The sequence below is a fragment of the Alosa alosa genome, chromosome 7 (assembly GCF_017589495.1).
Source record: "Alosa alosa isolate M-15738 ecotype Scorff River chromosome 7, AALO_Geno_1.1, whole genome shotgun sequence".
NCBI lineage: Eukaryota > Metazoa > Chordata > Actinopteri > Clupeiformes > Clupeidae > Alosa > Alosa alosa.
Genome location: NC_063195.1, coordinates 9,643,479 through 9,668,459, shown reverse-complemented (window position 1 = coordinate 9,668,459; position 24,981 = coordinate 9,643,479). Strand labels below are relative to the sequence as shown.

Here is a 24,981-nt window from a genome sequence, read left to right as displayed (position 1 = left end):
GACACGGCAATGATGTATGTAGGAGCGGCGTACAGGAAACAAGGAATAAAAGAGAGAGACTGTCGTCTGGGATTCAACGACACATCCTGGGGCCTGCTGTGTCAGTATTCATCAAACTCTTTATATCGCCACAGCTACACTGCCAGCCATGACCGTAAGGCCTCGCCCAAAGTTTCCCTTACATTTGACTGCAACAGAGTAGGAGTGTTTCTGGACTGGCCAGCCGGCACTCTGTCCTTCTACAGCGTCTCCTCTGACACACTCACCCACCTGCACACATTCCACCACAAATTCACAGAGCCCCTCTGTCCAGGGTTTGGCTTAGATGTGCCTGGGATATCACACATAGTAGGCATTAACGATTCCATTTCCCTCTGTCGGGTTTGACAGTGTTTCATGTACTGCTGCCATCTATGGGGAAAATGAAGAACAGCAGGTTCTGGATTCTGCTCTCCCAAACATTTGTGAAGACAACAAACTAAACCAAATGCAGAACAGGCACTCATACAGTGCCAATATAAATCATTCACCACCCTTGGATATTTTCCTTTTTATTGCTTTAATAAATTGATTTTTGGTTAATTTAATTTGGCCTTTTTGTACAATAATTTGCAAAAAACAAAGTAATATTTGAATGATAAATATATAATATAGAATAAGGGTTTGCATAAATGCTCACAATATTAGCCTTATCATATTGTGTCACATGACTTTAATGTTAACCTAATGTGTGTGTGTGTATGTGTTAAATGTGCTAATGAAAAAGTCACTGTCAAAGTGAACTTTATTGTCAATCAAAAATGCAACAGTAATTGTGGTAATGCCGGGGTACTGCAAGTAATCTGAGGTATAAGAGGATGGATGGTTGGGCTGTTCTGGTGATCTTCTCTGCTGCCCTCACCACTCTCTGCATGGCCCTCTGGTCAGCAACAGATCAATTGGCATACCAGACTGAGAGGCTGCTGGTTAGGATGCTCTCAATGGCACCCACCCAACATGACCTGGTGTATGGTCTGTGTCTCACACACACACGTGTGTGTGTGTGTGAGTGTGTGTGTGTTCAGGAGAAGATAGGCGTCATGACCAGAGTGGAGATGTTAACAAGAAGACGGGAAGATGACCAGAGGGGTGGTGTATGGCCTGTGTGTGTGTGTGTGCAGGTATTCAAGAGAAGATGGGCATCATGAACAGAGGGGTAGTACTGTATATGGCCTGTGGGACCATGAGGCGGAGACTGAGGACGAGCTGTCTTTCAAGGAGGAAGACTTCATGACCATCCTGTGCATGGAGGACCAGGGAGAGACTCGGTGGTGGTGGGCCTGCTGTGACAAGGACAAGGAGGGCTACATCCCATTAAACCTACTAGGGGTCAGTCTCTGGGCAGCTGTGGCCTACTGGTTAGTGCTTCGGACTTGTAACCGGAGGCTTGCCGGTTCGAAGCCCGACCAGTAGGCACGGCTGAAGTGCCCTTGAGCAAGGCACCTAACCCCTCACTGCTCCCCGAGCGCCGCTGCATTGCAGGCAGCTCACTGCGCCGTGATTAGTGTGTGCTTCACCTCATTGTGTGTTCACTGTGTGCTGAGTGTGTTTCACTAATTCACGGATTGGGATAAATGCAGAGACCAAATTTCTCTCACGGGATCAAAAGAGTATATATACTTATACGTATACTTATAGTCTCTCTGTATGTGTGAGTTTATACAAAGAATGGAGAGATGACCTTGATACAATCAAGTCATGTGAAGTAAATACCTACACAAAAGGTATATGTGTACACCATTTTATTTAGACTTTTGAAATAGGTAATCAAGAAAAATAAGAAAATGCAATATATCTATTTCAGATGTGAATGATATATCATATATTGTATCAGTATACAGTGTACAATCCACACATTGAATTTATAAAAACCACAACAGGCAAAATATGAAAGAAATATGAAACAAAGCAATATCAACACTTACATCATCAAAGCAGTGTTGTATAGAGTGCACAAATCTATACTCCAAAAGCATCTTAGCACCAGTAGCAGTGTCCAGACTGACCCTCTACACACCTAGTCAAATCTCTGGGTGGTCAGGATACAGCTTGTGTCATACATGTCACACTGTTCCCCGCAGAGAGAGAGAGAGAGAGAGAGAGAGAGAGAGAGAGAGAGAGAGAGAGAGAGAGAGAGAGAGAGAGAGAGAGAGACGTTCTGTTTGATGTGTTTGGGTCCAGTGTGAGCTCACACAACACCTGAAGAAAGGGGGGGGGGGGGCAGAGAGGGGGAGAGGGAGAGAGAGATGATATGGGGCAGAGATAGAGAGAGGACAGAAAGGGAGAGAGAGATGATATGGGGCAGAGATAGAGAGAGGACAGAAAGGGAGAGAGAGATGATATGGGGCAGAGATAGAGACAGGACAGAAAGGGAGAGAGAGATGATAGAGAGAGGACAGAAAGGGAGAGAGAGTTGAAAGAAAAAATGATACAAACAGGTGACAGATGGAGGGATGAAAGAGGGAAGAGAATGGGAGGAGGGGGAGTGGAATGCGATGAGGAAAATGAGAGGGGGCAGAGACAGAGGAGAAGGATAGGGGAGAAGAAGTAGAGAGAGAATGAAAAGAGGTTGGGGTCAGAGAGAGGTCATTCCTAATCTATTCTGAATCTAATGCTGTATCTATAACTGTAGTTTTAAAACTTAAATGTTAAAATGCTTAAATGTTAATAGTTTAACTGTTATTCCATTTCCAAAAGTCGCTTTTGATAAAGCGTCCGCCAAATGAATAAATGGGTCATTCCATGACAAATCAAACAAAATCCAGGAAAATGGATGCTACACCATCTCAAATTTCCCAATCCTAATATCTAAGTAATACAATAGCATGTAATAGCTTAAGGACCTACTGTAGATATGGAAAAAAGTGCAAAAATTGTTGATATTGAAATATTTTTTGTATCCATATGGCATCGATCATTGCTTTGTCTGCCAATTCAATACTATTAATGTTGAGCTAATATTTGAGGTCTCAGCCAAAAATGCATTGTCACTGAGGCAAAACAATGATTTTGTTATTTATCTACGGTACAACATTAACATATACACGTAATCATACACATAATGCCTATACACCGGGCTACTTTCAAATAGATTTTCAAGCGCCTACTACCCCACATTCCATTTTAATCACAAAAAGTGACTGAAAAACATAACATCCCCTAGTTTAATCCTTAAAATCTCCAAGCCCCATTACATGTGGAGAGCTCAAATTTTGGATAATACAATATAATATAGTATATAGTACAACACTTAATAAAATATGGTATGTAAAGAAAATAATTATTGATACCAAATGCATACAAAAACAAGTTTATACTACCCTTAATGTCAATCTTTTTCCCCAAATCTATGGCCTTGTAGAAGATTAATGAGAATGCCGTACAAACCTTTAATGCTTCAGTCATACTGAGAACATGTTTGTCCTCCATCCTCAAAGTTTAGGCTGCCTATGAATAACACTTTTCATAATATTAATGAGCAAACATTGCTTACCAGACTATTTTATCTTTGGGCTGTAAAACTGAAGTATTTTCAAAGGTGGTAATAAAATTCTTGAGGTTTGAATAAAATCTGTGCAGTAACCACCTTTTCCGATTTGATACGGAATGACGCAAATGTAAAATCTGGCACAGGGACACTGATGACCAAACCCAAAACCCTGGACAAAGTGGCTCAGTGAATGTGGAGTGAAATGTGTGCAGGTGGGTGAGTGTATCAGAGGAGACGCTGTAGAAGGACAGAGTACCATCTGGCCAGTCCAGGTATACTCCTACTCTTCTGGAGCGGGAGGAGGGGGAAGGTATGACAGTGCGTTTATTATTGTGCCAGGCAGAGTAACTGTCAGGAGAGCAACGTAGACTCCAGGACTTTGCGTTAAGTCCCATTATGATGTCATCAGCCTCCCCTTTCCTCTTGATGCTTTTATAGGCCACAGCTATACGAGCTGCATCTCCACTCCACTCAGCCTCCCAGTAGCAGCGTCCAGACAGACCCTCTCTACACAGCACCTGATACTTCCAGTCAAATCTCTCTGGGTGGTCAGGATACAGTTGCTTCTCACTCGCACGTGTCACCTTTCTGTTCCCGTCAGAGAGAGAGAGATTTCTCCCTGCTGTGTTTGGATCCACTGTGAGCTCACAGGCATCTGCAGACAAAAAGGAGGAGAGAACATCCTCATCAGAATATGGGGAGTGACACACACACAAACACACACACACACACAGGGCAGAGCGAGATCATGCTAACCAGACACACAAACAAACAAACAAACAAACAAGCAAACAAACACACATATTACTGCGCAAAAACACGGACACACACTGTGACGGCCGGCTCTGCAGCTGCACATGTACACTGTCTTAACAGCGGTAAAGGAATTTGTGGCGAATGGATGCCAGAATAAGAGTCCTCTGGAAGGCACCACCATTGCAGATGTCATGGGGGGTGGGGAAGGAGATGATTTTGTTATTAGTGATTAACTGTGACTTATTGATTGATATTGGTTATGATTATTCTTATGTAAGAAATAATATTTATTTACCTTGCTGTTATGGGTAGGTGGCCTTTGTCTTTGTGTTTGTCTTCTTGTAAATGTTGTTAGTCCTAGTCTTACCTTGTGTGTCTTGAATGGTTTGAACAGCCAGTATATATGGTTCCCCAGTGTGTCATTGTGGGAGGTCAGTTCTTTATGTTCAGTTCTGTCTGAGTCAGCATTATCTTTTGATTTGATTTGAGTTGAGTTCTGTTTTCTAGCTTTAGGCCTAGAACTATCTCTTTCGAATTAGTCACACACATAAGCCATAATCATCAATATTAAAACAAAAATTGGCTTGAAATATTTCACTTTATAACTAATGATTCTAGAATAAATGAAAAATTCTGTTTTTGAAAAGAAAAATGAACTTTTACATGATATTTTGTAGATCCACCTGTATGCTGTAATATACTCACCAACACACACACACAGGTCAGCAAACCTTGTTATAACACACACACACTCAAGCATCCCATGCTAAACATGTGAATGTGAATGATCACAAATGCTAAATAAACAAAAATAACTCACATTTCAGCAAACATGGTCGTGTTCTGCTTACAGAAGCATCGTCAGTTCTGTAACAAAAACAGAATGTCACACATGTGAATTATTTGACTAATGATATCCCTGAATTAAAGGTCCAGTATGTAGGAAATAATGGAAAATAAACTGTAACCATTCCAAAAATGATCACCATATGTTGTCAGAGAGTAAGGAAACACGATGAATTGAAGTAATGGCTTATTTGACAACATTACTCTAACCCGTAAAACCCCGTAAAACCCATGAAAAAAATGAGTTACGGGGCGGAATCTCTTGGAATTTTCGTTTATGTTTTGAATGATTAATTCTAGAATAGCGTATTAATAATGGGCTAGCGCGTCCTCCTATTTAGGTTGCCAAATTAGCAAAGGCCAACTGTCAACAGCTGTCAGTTGTTGTCATGAACGCCTACGAGAGGCAGGCACATTTCCAAAATTAAAACAAGAAACAAATTAAGTGGACATCGGAGGAGCTTCCTGATATTGTGACGTCTTCGTCAAACGTATTTCTCCACAACAGGTAGCCTAGGCTAAACTTCATCTGCATCGCTGACTTCAGCTAAATATGTTACGTTGGTTAGAGAGGTATTTTTTGTTTTCATTGTTTCCTTAATGTGTAGCTGGGTCATGGTTGGAGAAACGTTAAAGCAGCTGCAGGTCAACTAACGTTAGCTAAGTCTTCATTACATCTGGCAACCCAGAAGAGGCTCGCGTCTGGTAGTCTTGAGAACGTTCACCAGTGTTTTGGCCTACAGAACGTAACAATCCTACAAATCGCACCTTTAAAAATTGTTGTGCTACTTTCTTTGGTTACTGATAGTGATAATAGCCCTAATGGATATTTAATGGTTAAATTTGGTGTCCTGATATACAGAATTAATAGCCCCCAATCAGAACATAGAATTTCTTGTCTCTCGGGGATAAACAGTTCCCGGTCTGTCTACTCACACATTTAGAGAAAGAGTGGCAGATCTGTGTGGCAAACGTGCCTTCTCTGAACAGTCAGATTTACAACTATTTGGAGTAACGATAGCATTTTAACAGTAATGCCCATCTCCACTCAGTGTTTACAAATGTTTCAGAAAACTGTTTGCAAAGGTTTCTACACATTTGGCTATGATTGTGAATTTGAATGCACCAAATAATCTTCACATAATTTCTCTTGACAACTTTAATAAAGGAACCATTTAAATATTTGCACTATTGAATGCTGCAACGAAGAGGCAACATATATACTTTAGTTTATAGCAGCTATTAAAATACACTTTTGAAAAAAACCTTCACTAGGTACTAAGGAAATTAATATGATGTCCACAATGGAGACAATGTCTAAATGTGAAACACTGGGCTTTCTTTCTTACTTAAGTAACTCCAGTTTACAGACAGGATCCTCCAGTCTACCAGATAACAGCTCCAGTCCTGATTCTCCAGGATGATTGTAGCTCAGATCCATCTCTTTTAGATGGAAGGGGTTTGATCTCAGAGCTGAAGCCAGAAAACCACAACCCTTTTCTAAGATGAGACAATCAGAGAGCCTGAGAAAGAGAGAGAGATTGTATTTTTCATTTTTCTTTTCTGCATAGAACTGGTGACATTTTGTCAATTTGAAATTATTTGTTTATTATACAATAGATAGGTTTAGTTAAACTGTTTATTAATTTTCTGAATATCTAAATAAATGATAGAAAATGCAACTGGATGTCTTTAAAATTTGATGTTAGTAGCAATCTTGTATAAAAGTGATATGGCACAAGTGAGCGTGGCGTTGATAGCAGATATGGCCATCGCTATGATTATCTGCAGCACGAGGCCGAACAACAGCCATGGCCATATTTGCCATCAACGGCTACCAACTTGAGCCACATTGCTTATTTGTAAACTGTTCAGTTCACAGATATTTCGAGACTCACAAATAGGCTCAAAAAGTAGAATGACACCTAAAAAATGATAAAATTATACTCTACTGTAATGTTATCATGGTTTTTCTAACTAATGAGGATAACTAAGACTACAAATATATGTCTGCACCCACCTTAATGTGTGTATTTTGCAGTTAGAACTAGATAGTCCCTTAGAGAGAAGCTGAACACCAGAATCCCCCAGTTCATTGCCACTCAAGTCCAGCTGTAGCAGGGAGTTTGGTAATTGTAGAATTGAAGCCACAATCTCACATGATTTTTCTGCGAGTTTACAGTCAGCAAGCCTGCATAAGAACGCAACAAAAGATAACATATTGCAGTCCTTCCGTCAACAACATAAGATTTGCACTTGTTGATAGACTTATGGAGTCTTAACCCTCTAACCGCCCATGTCGCAATATTGCGACAAGCATCATTACTGAATAAAACAGACGATAGACTCGAGTACAGTGTAAAATCTAATTTGTACTCTTTACCACTAGTTGGCAGACATTCGATTGAAGCTCATGTTTGTTTGTGAAAGTTTTCAGGAAGTACACGAGAAACACACGTGCATTTCCTTTATAACGCGGAAGTGATGCGGGCCATAGTTTTGGGTCTGTTATTCGCCTACTCTGATTCTGAAGGAAAATATCTGCCTTTTGGAGAATACGATCGATCATCTATTGACAGTAATAGTCACGGTGCGTCTGTGAATGGAGGTGTGTCTTTGCGTCTTTGCGACAGTGTCCACTAAGCATACAATGCTTATTTCGACCCTCTGCCCAACAAAGATGGAGGTGCCAGTGGTAATAGTGATGATAGTGTCCGTAATGGACGTGCTACAGACAGCAGGGGTTGTAAAAATAGTGCTCTGAAGAACTAGAAAGTCACCCGCGATAGGAACTTATTTGACCAGGCTACTTTATTGTATAGTAGCACAGGGTTTGTGGTTATATTAATAGTTTACTATTGTTGGTTTACATTTGATTGTTTTCCTGTTCATTTGTTATGTGGGAAATGACAAAAAAAGAAAGTAAAACTGCTCAAATATGTTCAACATCTAGTATTTACTGAAATGTGCATAATTCAAAGTGGTTGCCATCCAGTGATGTCATAATATGCAAATTAGATGACCAAATGTATCCCCTTTTTAAACTTTTGTTCATATTTAATGATTTTTACATTTACAGTAGGATTTTATCTCTGGACACTTTCAAGCCATGGCATTTGAAATGTTGATGTAAAAATCCTATTTAAACCCTGGTGGCTAAAGGGTTAAAGCTGCAGTTGGCAGTTGGATCATATTAACTGAAACCGACACTATTCTCCGACAGAACAACATAAATCAGCCGGTTTAAAAAAAAAAATGCACTTCTACCTCCACCTATAACCTGTTATTTGTTTTGCAAAAATCCACAGCTCCCGATTCTTCTGGTCCAATCAGAGTAGGACTGTGTGAGTTCTGACTGTCAATCACAGTCTAGTGCGGTCTGGTGCACACTGATGAGCACAAACTCAATGAGAGGGTGCTTGGTGGTAGTGGGGGAGGGGCATGAGAGTTGAAAACATTCAAAATTTTGGCTAAGTCCCCTCAATCTGTCAGACTTGCCAACTGCAGCTTTAAATTTAAAATGGCATCACCCGGAAAACAAGTGGAAAAGTTACTCCAGGTAGTGTCTGTATAAACTGTCTTCTAACTAAACTTTCAGCACACATACAATGTTTCCAATGCCTCATTGTAAATGTTAAGAACCTAATAACACTGTCAACGAAGTATGGAGTTCTGTTTTTTTTTTTTGAGAGAGATGCCCTGTTGCTAGAGCTAATAGTGCTATGGAAGAATCGGTAAAAAACACAATATTTGCCTGAATAAATAAATAAATAAAAAATATACCAGGAAATACATGCCAACCTTAATGTCTGCAGTATGCAGTTGGAACTGGACAGTCCCTCAGAGAGAAGCTGAGTTCCAGAATCACCCAGGTCATTGCCACTCAAGTCCAGTAGTAGCAGGGAGTTTGGTGACTGTAGAACTGAAGTCACAATCTTGCACAATTTATCTGTGAGCTTACAGTCAGCAAGCCTGCATAATAACACAACAAAGGATAACATACGAATACATATAAGATACTGTTAACAAAGTGCCCTGATACATAATCAAGAGACCTTTCATCAACAGTGCAAAGATCATTCACATGTACATTATGGCCATACCCACCCACAAACACACACAAACACACAAACACAAACACACACACACACACACACACACCTGAAAGATTTTACTATAGTGCAAGGTATAATGTCGCTAAATTGTGCAATGAACAATGTTGGCCTAGCATATGGTATAAGCCAATATTTGCCTTGTTGACTCGTGCCGGCTTATCTGTAAATACTGTGACAATACAATGGCAGTGGCTGAGGTTTATTTGTAATGTCACATCAATCGAACACTAGCTAAATGTTGTGTTAAAGGAACCATATGTAAGAAATGTGTTAATCAAAAAATGGCCCTGATATGTCAGTAGACATTAAGAAATCATGTTCATTTCAAATACGTATATCACTGACAACAGTAATCCGGGCAGGATATTGTCATTTAAAAAGTAAAGTTGCAGCCCTCAACTGATGTTGATGTTGTGTTATGGCCTGATGCGCCACTACCTATCTACTAATCACAAAGTCAGTAGTGTTTCCGCATCCAGGTTGGCAACCTCGAGTCAGGGGGGAGGGGGAGGGGATACACTCAATACAGTAATTTGAAAGTGAATGCAGTACAAGTTTTGGCCACAATCTTACATATGGTTCCTTTAAGGAAAGACTGGCACATTCAGAGTTAATGCTATGAAGGGCTGAACAACTTGCATATAAGTTCAGTTATTCTTTTTATGATTAACATTTGTATTTCTCTGTCACAATAGCACATTATTAACAACAAAAGTTAAGTAAACAACCAAAAACAAAAAAAATCATGGCCTTACATCACTCGTAATGTCTGCAGTTTGCAGTGGGGACTTGACAGTCCCTTAGAGAGAAGCTGAACTCCAGAATCTCCAAGGTAATTGTGACTCAGGTCCAGCTCTATCATGGAGTTTGGTGACTGTAGAACAGTAGCCACAATTCCACAGTACTTCTCTAAGAGTTTGCATTCAGCAAGTCTGCATAACAACATGAGAAAAATAAAATATTACAGAAGTGGATCAATGGAAAGGATATTGTCTAAACAGTGCCCCATTAAATCATAATCAAGTGTCATTATTACCCTGTAATGACAGTACAAAAATCATTCACATGCAGATTATTCATACGCACACACACACACACACACACACACACACACACACACACACACACACACACATCAAACAAACAAGTAAAAATATCAGGAAATGCATATATTTACACCCACCTTAATGTGTGCAGTTTACAGTGGGGACTAGACAGTCCCTTAGAGAGAAGCTGAACTCCAGAATCTCCCAGATCATTATGACTCAGGTCCAGCTCTATCAGGGAGTTTGGTGACTGTAGAACAGTAGCCACAATTCCACAGGACTTCTCTGAGAGTTTACAGCCAGCAAATCTGCAACAGTGTTTGACAGAATAGTGACGAAAGTCAACATACTGTATTATGCAAGGTTTCTATAAATCAAATTGACTACATAGTAAAATCCTCAAAGAACAATAAACGTGTTTTATTATCAGAAAGTCTCTCTTAATGCATATAACAAACAACAGGTATAGCAGTGACAAGGCTAATAAACAGGAATCAGGTGAGGGGTGGGGACATAGACACAATTAACTGAAACACATGAGTATATATATATAAACAAAACAGCATGTGGTAAACAAATGTCCACAGCAACCTTGGCACACATAGCCATAAAAACCATGTTTAAAGGAATTATCCGGAGTAAAATGCACTTTAGATCGATTTACGGATGATTGGGGGTACATACGTTGAGTTGACATCAAAATCATGTCATTCGGATGTGTTTTGAGAAAGTTCGATTGTACCGTTTCAGTCACAACTCGTAGCCTGGAAGTGAGCGGGGCATTTCAATTGCGCCGCTACAAAACGCTATTTTTATACCTCTTCTACAGTTCCAAACAACATAACACTTACGTGGTAGTGAGTAGAGGGTCCCTAAAGCCAAACCGAAGTATCCCGAGGTCTTTATGTGGTCGAATAGAGAGTCCAGAATGAATTTCATCAAGCCAGTACCTTTCCGGAAATGTTGCCATCTTTGCCGCCACCTTCAGGGGAAAGTCCGTAGGAGTCTTATTGCTGTGTAACACGCTCTGGAAATTCACAATTTCGTCGCCGTTTAAAAAAAAAAAAACATAGTCCAGTCCATACAACTTCATTTCAATTTTGAAAGAAATACTGGACTATGTTTTAAAAAAAAAAAAAAAAAAAAACGAAAAATTGTGAATTTCCAGAGCGTGTTACAACACACTCAACAATAAGACTCCTACGGACTTTCCCCTGAAGCGTGAGTTTATATATCTTATACCCTATTTGTCACGGTTACTTATAGATTTGATAGTGTAACGATAAGCGCCTGAGACTTTCAGCGGGGGCACGGGAACTTAAATTGATCACAGTAGTTTAAGCTTACACTTGAAAAAAAAATGTATAATATGAAAATGTAGATGCAATTGTTGTAAGATGGTGCAGCTCCTTTAAGAAAGCACCGTGTGCAGGGATGGAGAGAGAGAAAGCGAGAGGGGATATGTGTGTTAGAACTTAGATGCTTGTGGAAAGTGCTGTTGAGACTGGAGCGAGTCATATTCAAAATAATGCAAAAAATAAATCCGCAGATAAAACCAATTATCCTCATTCATTGCAACCGCAGCATGCCTGCTTGTTTATCGCTCAAACGAAAAAAGATATCAAAGCACCTTTTGCGTTTGAATGTAGCACGGATTTAAACAGCTTGACAAATGATTTAGCTAATTGATTATAGCCTGTACAGCAATTGTTGAACATTTACCTGTACAAGTACATTGTTAGCCTACAGACCAATTTCCATAGTGCACATCTTATCGACAGTTTGAATGTCGTGTGTGTTTCTGCATTGACAAATACCGTTCAGCACAATGATTCATGTCCAATTAATTTCCCCTGTTAAAGTGTTCACCTTTGTTACACTATTTGGTTTCATGATGTAGCCTATGATTAACACCATATGGCCAAATATGTGACTCAGCTAATGTTATAGGCTATACAATTTCCCCTCTTAAAGACAAGCTGGTGTAGCTTATTAGACTAGGCTACTATTAAAATGCACTGACTGTAGCCTTGGCTATGTGTAAAGTAAGCTATCGCATGATTTCATGCACGTAAGTTCATGCATCTGTCAAGTTCGTACAGGGCCTCGCACCCCCTTGCGACGGCCCTGCAGCTCCTCCTAAGACAGCAAGGAAAAAGTTAAAATACGCGATAAACCCAGGAAAAGTTGACAGGTTTGTTTCGGTCCCAGTGATTATTTGTGAAATTGTGCAAACAACAGCTTTTTCAAGGCATTTCAAGGAAGGAGTCATAGCATGCAAGCTCCCAAATTGACCCAGTAGACAGAAGGCATCAATAGCCTAAATTGTTGGGACTGGGGAGGGTCATGCGTTTTTTCTCAATCACTTTGGAGGGTCATAGAAAAATGTCTTGCTGGCGAGGGAAGGTCACATCTTTTTAAACTAACACTCCCAAAACTCCTCTGGTAGCCCCTTAAAGAAATAACGAACAGTCCCTAATTGATTATAGCCTGTAGGCCTACATCAACAATTGTTGAACATATACCTGTACAGGACATTGACAGTAGCCCAGCCTAACAAGCAGATGTTGCAAAAAAGACGCAATTAATCAGAAATAAATAATGTAATCTGCATCGCTTTATTTAACAAACTGCAAGCAACAAGAGGGTTGAGTTCACTGTGAGGCCAAACCCAAGAGCAGAGCCTATCTGCTAAGGCACTCGATAGGCTATAACGAGCTGTGTGCGCCTGGAAAGACAATAAGATGCTTTCTGAATAGCACAGCGAAGACGGCTCTGGTCATCCCATACCCTCCCCCCCTTCCTGTAGCCTACCATTATGACTTTGCCGCTTTGGGACATTAAGCTTTTTTCACGTTAAGCCCCCCCCCCCACCCCTTCTTTCATAAGCAGTGGGGAGCTGGGCACAAAGTAACACTTTTGGTAGACAAAGGAGGGTTCTCCGCGCTTCTGTCGTTTGGCCACAATCCAGTGCAACCAGGCCAGGATAGATATTTTAGAGCAGGGGTGTCAAACTCATTTTCATAGAGCCACATCATTGAATTTATAGGTTACTGAGGGCCACATAATCGGCTTAACATGTGCATGGTGCAACCATGAAATCGGGTATTGCAGTATGGCTTATTCAAAATTGGTGTGTAATGGTCCTAACCACTTTAAAACAGTGTGGCTGAAATAAAAAACAAATAGCCTACAACAGTAACATTTTCAAATGCAACTTCTAGGCCTACAGTATTAGTTAACAACTGATCAATATGCATTCATGGACTGACATTGATGAGAATACTGCAGTCAATAATGTGCATAACAATGTCCATAACACATATCACCACTAAAATTAACTGTGGCTAAGAAAGGTACTGTGTGTGTGTGTGTGTGTGTGTGTGTCTGTGTGTGTGTGTGTGTGTGTGTGAGAGAGAGAGAGAGAGAGAGAGAGAGAGCTATGGTATGCATTACACCCACCCACCCCCCACCCCTCAAAAAACAAATTCACGCTACAATATTTGTCCGTTTCCCGGTTTTAGGTCTGTGCATTGCAAAAAAAGTAGCCTACATAGCATAACAATATCCACATGCAATAATACAACAACAACGTCTACGATGACCTATTCATTTGGACAAATTGATACAGCCCTATAGCTAAAGTTACCTTTAGTTTTGTTCTAGCGCATGTGACGCCTGGCTTTAAAACAGCTGTAATCTAACGTTCTGACAAGCACACCAATTGCCTACCTTGTTCTTGCCCATCTGAATAACTCCTCTAGCTTTGCTGTCTCCATCCTTTCTGTTTTCCTTGTTTAAACTTGTGATATCCATAACTAGTGAATTAGCCCAACATTGTGTGCTGATAACCATATATAGATAGCCGAGTAAAAGAAAATAACAAGTGGCCTAGTTATGTGCCTGCGTGCGTATTCTGTCTTTAAAGTTTAATAATGTTCTGCACCTTTTACTAAAGAATAAAGAAAATTAAGAAGACATCTGAGCTGCACCGGCGTCTCTCCTTCTCTCTAACACTTTTTGGCTTTGGCTAAATATTTCTAAAATCATTTGAGTTTCACTAGTCACATGTTTTAACAAGCAACACTTCTTATTGAACTAATAACAGACGTGTGTCGACAATTGACTTTATTTTCCATACAGAGAAATAACATATGAAGAGTCTACCAAGGTCAATCTTGCCAAAAAAGCCCTCAAACCCGAAAACACATGAAGCAAAAGTGCAAAAAATCACAAAACTAACTAAACTAACACGCGCATATTTTTTGTATTGCAATCATTGTAGCCTATAGTTGTAACAGCGTAACAGTCGTTTTACTCCCCCCTGTATCGCGCCATTATAAAGAACGCTTAACGTGTCCCAAAACAGCTATCAATTAATCACCAAACGTCTTATAAACAAGTATTGCCAGGAGCAACACCTTGCAAAAAAATGATAACAATAGGCCTAGGCCTTTATATGGCTCTGTTCCTGCCTAGATTCAACTCAGAACTGCCTGAAAGTTGCAGACCTGTTCTGGATATATCGCATTAACCCACTCGACCGTCAGACAACGCTATCTGCTTCGAAAGTAGCCTATTGGGTAGGAATGTTGCCTACACTGGTTGCTGTGGCACAGTCTTGAGTGACCGAATTCATTTTCCTTTGTCATATGAATGCTGTCATTTTGTTAACATTACTGTTAAGGAGATGCTGTAGGCAAAGGCTATATTTCAACCTCGTTAGTGTAGTAAAAAAAAATCAGAACTATTCACAAGGTTTCTGGGCAGCATATTTATGTTCTGTTAGCAAGCAAACTTCTCATGACTACCGACAAAGTAGCCTACTGCCAGCTGACGAAGCTCTCATTTTAAAACATTACTGAGAGACAGGCACTGTACAATCAAGAAATCTTGCCACTGAATCCAAAACTATGTTTAACATTATGTACAAAGCTTAGGCTACAGTGGACTAGCATGTTGCAGGGGCTGCTAAAAACACAGAAAAACGCACTGAAAACTCGGCCAATCACAGCCCTTGCTGTCGAATGCGCCGTCCGGTACGACCGTGGAACGCCACAGCAGACTATGCTGCCCCCAAGCGGCTGCAGTTGTACTTACATTTCACCCAGCTGCGTGAATCACCTTGATCGTGAATGAAGTGTCAATTTTTAACTGGGACCCACTGTATGCAGTCTACATTACACCGACCTTACTGTCTGCAGTCTGTAATGGGAACTAGACAGTTCATTCATGAGAAGCTGAACTCCAGAATCTCTCAGGTCATTGTAACTCAGGTCCAGCTTGATCAGGGAGTTTGGTGACTGTAGAGCAGTAGCCACAATTTCACAAGACTTCTCTGAGAGTTTGCATTCAGCAAGTCTGCATAAGAACATAAGAAAAGATCAAATATTACAGAAATGGGTAAATGGAAGTGATACTGTTTAAACAGTGCCCCAATAAACCACAGATCATTCACATTTCTACTATCCTTACACAAAAACACCTGAAAGATTTGCAATGTAGATAACATATTTCGATATATCAGCCGATATTTGCGTTAATGACTTGTATTGACCTATCTGCAAATAATATGACATACAGTGGCAGTGGCCGACTAATTGAGGTTCAGTTCTTTTATTAGGGTAAAATGCCATTTAGAACTTTTCACTCCTCTGAGCAATCAAAGAGCTTTTCAATATTATGCCTCACACACTCATCCATTCACACACACACACACACACACACACACACACACACACACACACACACACTCATGTGGAGGCTGCCATGCAAGGAGCCAACCTGCTCATCGAGAGCACTTTTGGGGTTCAATGTCTTGCTCAAGGACACTTCGACAGGGTGAAGAGGAGAAAGACTTGAACCAGCAACCCTACGTCCAGTTACTGGATGACTCCTCTACCTCCTGAGTCACTGTCACACAATTATTATTATATTATTCACCATAATTAATATTTTTGTTTCCCTTCCCGAAGGTGTATAACTAACTACAAAAACTGAGTAAACACACAATTTATATATATATATTCAATTGTGTGTTTACACAGAATGGTCTTACACCAACCTTAATGCCTGCAGTTTACAGTGGGAACTATACAGTCCTGTAGAAATAAGCTGTACTCCAGAATCTCTGAGGTCATTGTGACTCAGGTCCAACTCTATCAGGGAGTTTGGTGACTGTAGAACAGTAGCCACAATTCCACAGGACTTCTCTGATAGTGTGCATTCAGAAAGTCTGCATAACATGACAAAAGATAAAATATTGCAGAAATGGATAAATGGAAAATATACTGTTTAAACAGTGCCTGATAAAGCAACATAATCAAGAAGAGACATTATTCCTGTAATGGCAGTTGGCTACACGGATCATTCCTATACACATCCCTTACAATATACAAACAGACACATATACACACTATCCTGCACTTGTACTGCGTTATCAGCAGTAGGCAGAACTAGACAGCTAGCTAACACCTTTGTTTGTCAGAAATGTTCTAAGGAATCCAAAAGTTTGGTCGGTTGTCACCGGGGTGCAGAGAGTTCAGTAGGGTGACAGCCGCAGGAAAGAAACTTCCTCTCAACCTGCTGGTTCGGATGTGGAGAGACCTGAAATGCCTCCGGGATGGGAGTGAGCAGTCTGTGGTTAGGGTGAGAACAGTCTTTGATGATGCTGCGTGCCTTATGCAAGCATTGCTTGCCCTGGATGGCCTTGATGGAGGGGAGTGAGGAACTGGTTATACGCTGGGCAGTTTCCACCACCCTCTGCAATGCTTTCTGGTCGGAAGCAGAACAGTTGCCATACCATATGCCATACTTAGACACAGTTGGTGAGGATGATTGTAACCGGAGGGTTGCCGGTTCGAACCCTGACCCCGCCGCTGTTGTTGCAGGGCAGCTCACTGCGCCGGGATTAGTGTGTGCTTCACCTCACTGTGTGTTCACTGTGTGCTGAGTGTGTTTCACTAATTCACAGATTGGGATAAATGCAGAGACCAAATTTCCCACACTGTATCAAAAGAGTATATACTTATACTTATACTTATACTTAGGTTGTGTCAGTGCACCACGATGTTCGGAGCTGGACCTCCTCCCTATAGGCATTGTTGTTGCTGATGTGACCAATCACTGTAGTGTCGTCTGCAATCTTGACAATGGTGTTAGAGTCGTGTAGGGGTGCAGACATATGTGAAAGCCTCAGCACACAGTCCTGTGATACACTTGTGTTCAGGGTGAGGGTTGGGTCTGTTGGCTAGTCCAGAATCCAGTTGCAGAGGGAGATACTGATGCCCAGTTCACCGAGTTTGGTGATTAGTTCAGCATTCAACACCATCATCCCCTCCAAACTGAAGTCAATGAACAGCATTCTTACATAGGTCTTGTTATTGTCAAGGTGGGACAGTAGACAGTGGGGACGAGTAGTGACATCACTGAAGCCCTGTCTATAAGTGAGACCCTAACCTATCCTTACAGTATTTTTTGGTACTAGGTTAAGTGGTGGGTGAATCCAATGATATTAGGCTACAGATAGCTGGCAGATACTGATCAGAATGCTGTTTTTCCATTTGTTGTATTTTGTGAAGTAACCGCTACATCTCTATAGGCAAATAATATAGCATACGATGGCATTGGCTAATGTTTATTTGTTATATCACATCAATTCTGCACTAGCTAAATGTTTCATAATTTATGGCCTGGCACATTGAGTGTTAATGCTATGAAAGGCCGACTAATTGAGGTTCAGGCTTGACAATTTCCTGCCTCACATTCACACAAACACACTCATATACCAATGGCAGAAACTGTAATGCAAGGCGCAACCTGGGGTTCAGTATCTTGCTCAAGGACACTTCGACAAGTTCAGGAGGAGTAAGGCATGAACTAGCAGCCCTCTGGTTACTAGATGACTCCTTTACCTCCTGAGCCACTGCTGCCCAATTGATTATAAATAAGTAATATTTTTGTTTCCTTGTCCCATAGTGTGTATAACTAACCACAAAATCAAGTAAACAAACAAATGTCAGTAAATGCTTGGCCTTACACCAACCTTAATGCCCGCAGTTTGCAATGGAGACTAGACAATCCCTTAGAGAGAAGCTGAACTCTAGAATCTCTCAGGTCATTGTGACTCAGGTCCAGTTCTATCAGGACGTTTGGCGACTGTAAAACAGTAGCTACACTTACAAAGGACTTCTCTGTAAGTGTGCATTCAGCAAGCCTGTAAAACCACATGAGAAAAGATTATTACAGAAATATTACAGAAATGGATAAATCAGACATCCCAACCTGCAACAAGTCATTTCAGGGAGGTATCACGAAAGCCCCCAACTTTAGCCTACTTAAAGACAGGTTGATATGTTCAATAATGTCTAGTCAGTGCACCAAATAAGGAAGGCCTAGATAGAAATTGTGAAAATATGTAGATTTTGGTAGTTTGGTCTTTTCATGTAGCCTTGGCAACTAGCCATCTAGCATAGGCCTGAATAATATGCACATGAATTGACACTTGTTAAACTCACCTCAACATGTCTTTTGCAATCATTTAACCCGTCATGAGCAATGCTAAAGTCACTGTTACAAACAGTGCAGCGTGCAAGACTAGGTCTATCATTATTTTTTACTCTTATGAGACAATAGCCTACACTTTGAAATTTTCATTTTTTTGAGGCACTGACTCTGCCATGACGCTCCTGTTCCTATACACTGAAGTGATAACAGTAATTAAGTTCGGGAGAAAAGAGATAAAAGCCCGCCTACACTGAAAACTGATTGGTTGATTTAGCGAAACAGGCCAATCAGGATGCTCTCTGTCTTGGATGCGCTCAGGCACAAACGCACCACCCCTCTCTCTCTCTCCCGTCGTGTGCGCGCTACACTCAGATGCACATGCGGTCTCGCATGCGCGCTCTTGATCACTCACTATAGATTCCGGGAGATTTTGCCTAATTTGTGGGCGTCAGGGAGCCGCTATAAATATGCGGGAGACTCACGGAACTTCCGGGAGACTTGGGATGTCTGATAAATGGAGGACACTGTTTACAAGGTGCCCCCAAAACTATACCCTATATTGACAGTACAATGTATAGTAATAGGATGGATTTAGATTTTTACTTGATGCTGCATTTAAATTTCCTGACACATTAATGATTCATGTTACCAGTAGGCAAGTAGTACTGTTCTTTAATGTATGCAGTTTATTATATTTTCATGTTAAAGAATGCATGAGCAATATTGACTTCACTGGTACCACCATCATGAATTAATCCATGAATTATGTAATACTTTCCTTTCCTCATGAATTTCATGGTCTTGAGTCTAGTCTAGAGTTCATAGTCTGTTATTTGTGACCTTATACATGAACACATCAACAAAAGCATTAACCCTTTAGGCGCCAGAGGTTTTTTTCGAAACGATCAATTTTGACATCTTCATTTCAAAAGGCTATATCTTAAAAGTGATAAGAGATAGAGACTTTCTGTAAATTAGAGAAATATTAAGGATGACCCAAAGTTTATGTAGAGATTAAATGTTTATATCTAATTTGCATATTATGACGTCATATGGTGGCGGCCATCTTGGATTATAGAATTTTCATGAAAAGTCGCATGTTTGAATGATAAAATGCACCACTTCTTCCCCCCCAAAATGTCCCTCACCTTCTGTATGCTATATTGCACAATACTGAATGCTCAGGTAAATAGTAAGTAGTGAACAAACTGTGTAAATCATTAGGCTACTAATAAATGGCAGAAACAAACCAAATGCATGTAGCGGTAGACTGGCCTTTTGCTGTAGAGATTTTCCATTTACTACATACAGTAGGCACTCTGATTCCATGTATGGGGCACATATATATTATTCAGATGACACACAAACACAAGTAGACAAGACCTGTTTAGTTCAAAAGCTCATTTGCCACGGCAAGGCACAGATCAGGAGTGAGATGACGAGACAAGACAAGAGACAATGTTAGTATTTTTTTTTCTTTTTGTTGTTTTTGTTGATGTTTTTTTGTTTTTTTTCTCAGCTGACAAAGACACACACATCACAAGGACATGAACACACAAAAAGGAACACATAGTGTATGTCCTAAATGATCAGGGAAGTAGATAGCAAATCAACAGTGTAAATCATTACTAATAAATGGCTGACATTTTTTTATTTTTATGTAGCAGGCCTTTTGCTGTAGAGATAATGACTCCCTATCCCTATCCATACAGGGCCGGCATTCCCATCATCTTGTGATAGACTATGCATGACCTAATGTGTGTGTGTGGGAGAGGGAGAGGGAGAGAGAGTGTCACCACCTCCACCATGCGAGCAGCAGCCCTCACAAGGCCGAAAGTGGAGAGAATTTGCGCGCAGCTCGACTAGGCCTACTGTCATTCTCATTGCGACTCCCACACTGCCACTACGCCCCCTAACTGTCCTATGAGCACTTCGACCTGCCTAACATACCCAGTGGCATTAGACAAAGGCTCCACCACGCTACCGTCGCCCGCATTGTGGGAGAGGCACACGCTCAGAAGACAGAAGCTAGCGCTATGGATATTAGGCTACCTCCAGCCTGGATCGCCACACCACTAACACCCTGCGAACTTCCCGATGAACACTCCGAACCCGTGAAACATTATTCCCACCAGTGACATTGGGCAAACGATCCAACGTTTGTGCTTGGTGTAAGATAAACTATGGAGTAAACTCTCACTTTGTCCAGCTGCATCATTGCAAGGCAGGGACGCATCTGAAGCCTCACTAAACGAATCACCGTCATTTTCTGAAGGCAGATATTCCCCTTCAGAATCAGGGTCCGCGAATAGAAGACCCAACACTTCATTTCAGGTAAACTTTTTGATGCCATTAGATCGATAATCTAATGCAAATACCGCTGACGTTAACAATATCGCTCTGATAAAGTAAGCACACGCACACTAGCTCCGGTATTGCACGCACTGATTCACTGCAGCTGTAGCGCGAAAGTTTTGTTTAAACCATGACTTTTTTTCGACTCAGGGATGACGTATGACATGTCAGCCATCTAGTGGAGTGGAGGTCGAACGAAATATGACACCCTATTTGACTAAATCGGCTGTTTTATTCAGTACCGCATCTTGTCGACTGTGGCGCCTAGAGGGTTAAGTATGTTGGACACATCATTATGATTTCTGATTTATTAAGAATGATCATGATGATTTATTTTTCTGCCAAAAATTTGGTCATCATTAGGGGGGGGGGGGTGCTGTGGCGCAGCAGGCTACAGCGCCCGTACCATGAACGGGCCCAAGCACCCACGGGGACCCAGGTTCAAGTCCGACCTGCGGTCATGACCCGATCCCACCCAATCTCTCTTTCCCACTCCCTTCCTGTCTGTCTTCACTGTTCTGTCCAAATAAGTGCAAAAAGACCCAAAAAATATACTTCAAAATGTCGTCATCACCACTCAAGTGGTCGTGACCACCCTAATCTGAACACAACTTGTGCAGTTGTCTAAACACATGTCAATGTTTACACTTTAGTTGAGGGGCCACATGATAATTCATGTACCCTTGCTGTAAAGTGTTAACCCTCTAGGCGCCACGGTCGAGTTTACTCGACAAGATGCGGTACTGAATAAAACAGCCGATTTTGTCAAATAGGGTGTCATAATTCGTTCAAACTCCACTCCACTAGATGGCAGACATGTCATACGTTATCACTGAGTCGAAAAAACGTCATCCTTCTATACAAAATCTTCCCGCTAGAGCGCATTGAATCAGTGCGAGAAATACCGGAGCTAGTGTGCGTGTGTGCCATTTTTATCAGAGCGGTATTGTCAACGTCAGAGAGTATTTGCATTACATTATCATGTAATGGCATCAGAAAAGTTTACCCGCAATGAAGTGTTGGGTTTTCTATTCGCTGACCCTGATTCTGAAGGAGAATATCTGCCTTTAGAAAATGACGGTGATTTGTTTACTCACCGCGCTTCAGATGCATCCCTGCCTTGCAATGGTGCAGCTGGACAAAGTTTAGACCTACACCAAGCACAAATTAATCCTTTGCCCAATGTAGATGGTCCTTTGCCCAATGTCAGTGCTGGGAACAATGTTTCACGGGGTCGTAGTGTTCATCAGTTATCAGGCGTGTTAGTGGTGTGGGAAACGAGGCTGGAAGTTATGTGGGGGTCCAGTCTTTTTACAGCGCTAGCCAGCTAGCTTCTTTGTCTTCTGACCATGTGCCTCTCCGCAATCGCGGCGACAGTAACGTGTTGTTGGAGCATTTGTCTAATGCCACTGGGGATGTTAGACGAGGTCGGAGTGTTCATAGGACAGTTAGGGGGCAACGCGGGAGGCAGGGGAGTCGCAATGAGAATGACAGTAGGCCTAGTTGGAGCTGTGCAACTTCTCTCCCACTTCGGCAGCGCAAGGCAGGACAGGCCGTGCTGGTCGCAGCAGGAGCAGAGGCGGTGTGACACGGGGCAGAGGAGCCATGCATAGTTTAGTGCAAGATGATGGCTTTGAGTACTTGGCCAATGAGGAGCAGTACCAAACTTGGATCACGCCCTTTGATCAGCCAATTGGTTATCTGGGGGAAAGAGAACTCTCCAATGCCAATTCGCCCCTAGATTTTCTATCACTCTTTCTCTCTGATGAGTTCTGGAATTTACTTGTCATTGAGACAAATCGCTATGCCCATCAGTTTTTAGCCTCCCATCAACTCCAGCCACACTCCAGATTTCATCAATGGTCTGACGTAACTGTCAGTGAAATGAAAGCCTTCTTTTCTCTGCATTTGAGTATGGGTCTGGTAGAGAAGTCAGAGTTGGAGGATTATTGGGCTGAATATTGGCCAACAGCAACACCTGGATTTGGGAATGTGATGTCCAGGAATAGATTTGAGATGATTTTGTCTTTCCTTCATTTCACCAATAATGAGGAGTATGTTGACAGGGGTCAGCCATGCTATGACAGGCTATTCAAAATCCGCCCAATCATTAATTTGGTCATCCCCCGGTTTTCAGCAGTGTATGGCCCATCTAAGCAGCTGTCACTGGATGAAATGACCATTGCATTCAAAGGGAAATCCACATTCAAAATGTATAACCCAAACAAACCAGACAAATATGGTTACAAAGTATTTGTTCTGAGTGAAGCAAAATCAGGCTATGTGCTACAGTGGTCCATGTACACTGGACAAAATAGGCCTAATGCTGATTTCGGTGCCACACACCTTGTTGTCCGTGAGCTGATGGCCCCGTACACAGGGAAAGGGCATGAGGTGTATATGGACAGCTATTACACCTCGCCAGCCATAGCAGATGAGCTGGCAAGCAATGATTCGGGTTTGTGTGGGACTGTCAGCAGTAACAGGAAGGGGATGCCAAAGGGCCTCACCCGTGAACAGCTGCCATTGAGCAAGGGAGATGACCCAGTCTTCATGAGGAAGGGGAAAATGCTAGCTTGTGCGTGGCATGATACAAAGCGCCTCACAATGCTCTCTACACTGCATTCCAACGCATGTGTCAGAAAGCGCATTAGGACCAAACACACTGATAGTGGCTATAGGGAGATAAATAGGCCTGTTTGTGTTGATGACTACAATTCGTTCAGGGGGGGTGTCGACACAGCAGACCCAGAGATTGAAGACCTACCTCTTTCCCCATAGATCAAGGAAATGGTACAATAGGATTTTCAATGCCATTCTCAGTGTAAGCATGGTGAATGCACACATCATTTACTGCCGCTGCACTGCTGCTCCTCACAAGCCCCTGAAAGTCCTCGTGCAGGATGTCATCACTGCTTTACTGGAAGGCTTCTCCAGGAAAGAGAGCAACAAAGGCCGAAAGTCATCCTCACTGGGAGACATGCCACAGAGACTCACTGAGCGCCACTTTATCTGCCAGGCTGATGGTTACCCAGATTGTGTCGTTTGTTCTGATCGGACCCGCCCTAAAGGCCGCCGTCAGACAAAATACATGTGTAGGCAGTGTGGGGTGGGTATTTGTGTTGTGCCTTGCAATGAGAGGTACCACACCCTGAAACACTACAAGAAATGTCACCTGGATGGATAGGGAGTCATTATCTCTACAGCAAAAGGCCTGCTACATAAATTCTTTTTTTTTGTCTGCCATTTATTAGTAATAATTTAGACCGTTGATTTACTATCTATTTCCCTGACCATTTAGTAGTGTACACTATGTGTTCTTTTTTGTGAGTTCATGTCCTTGTGATGTATGTGTCTTTGTCAGCTAAAAAAAACAACCAAAAAAACATCAACAAAAACAACAAAAAGAAAAAAAAAATACTAACATTGTCTCTCGTCTTGTCTCGTCATCTCACTCCTGATCAGTGCCTTGCCGTGGCGAGTGAGCTTTTGACATCATAATATGCAAATTAGATGGGGACATTTAATCCCTACATAAACTTCGGGTCATCCTTAACCCTTTAGGCACCAGAGGTTTTTTTCCCGAAATGATCAATTTTGACATCTTCATTTCAAAAGGCTATATCTTAAGAAACACTGCACTACTGAATGCAATTTCATGTGTCCTAAAAATAAATACATACAACTCCAGACTGCAGGTTGAGGTTTCTCTTTCTTTAGAGTACATACCGAAGTGCTTCAACTTTGCGGTGAGGATCCTCCAGTGTAGCAGATAAAAGCTTCTGTGCTGATCCTCCAGGATAATTGTTGCTCACATCCAGCTCTTTCA

At 41.5% G+C, this 24,981-nt stretch overlaps 2 protein-coding genes across 2 annotated transcripts in view; one reads left to right on the top strand and one right to left on the bottom strand.

The window, feature by feature from the left end:
• The window catches only part of LOC125297743 (NACHT, LRR and PYD domains-containing protein 12-like), a 12,567-nt gene extending 12,041 nt beyond the window's left edge, over window positions 1–526 (top strand). Inside the window, 1 exon segment of the mRNA XM_048248197.1 lies at window positions 1–526. This exon segment is cut by the window's left edge and continues 182 nt beyond it. Coding sequence (XP_048104154.1) covers window positions 1–387 — 387 coding nt within the window. The 3' untranslated portion in view covers window positions 388–526.
• A 2,913-nt stretch (window positions 527–3,439) lies between these two features.
• Window positions 3,440–24,981, bottom strand: part of LOC125297741 (NACHT, LRR and PYD domains-containing protein 3-like) — a 43,309-nt gene continuing 21,767 nt past the window's right edge. Inside the window, exons 7-14 of the mRNA XM_048248196.1 lie at window positions 16,357–16,527; window positions 10,430–10,600; window positions 10,002–10,178; window positions 8,933–9,103; window positions 7,152–7,322; window positions 6,481–6,654; window positions 5,106–5,152; window positions 3,440–4,184 (exon numbers count right to left, since the gene is read on the bottom strand). Of these exons, the coding sequence (XP_048104153.1) occupies window positions 3,529–4,184; window positions 5,106–5,152; window positions 6,481–6,654; window positions 7,152–7,322; window positions 8,933–9,103; window positions 10,002–10,178; window positions 10,430–10,600; window positions 16,357–16,527 (1,738 nt within the window). The 3' untranslated portion in view covers window positions 3,440–3,528. The remainder of the gene's footprint in view (window positions 4,185–5,105; window positions 5,153–6,480; window positions 6,655–7,151; window positions 7,323–8,932; window positions 9,104–10,001; window positions 10,179–10,429; window positions 10,601–16,356; window positions 16,528–24,981) is intronic.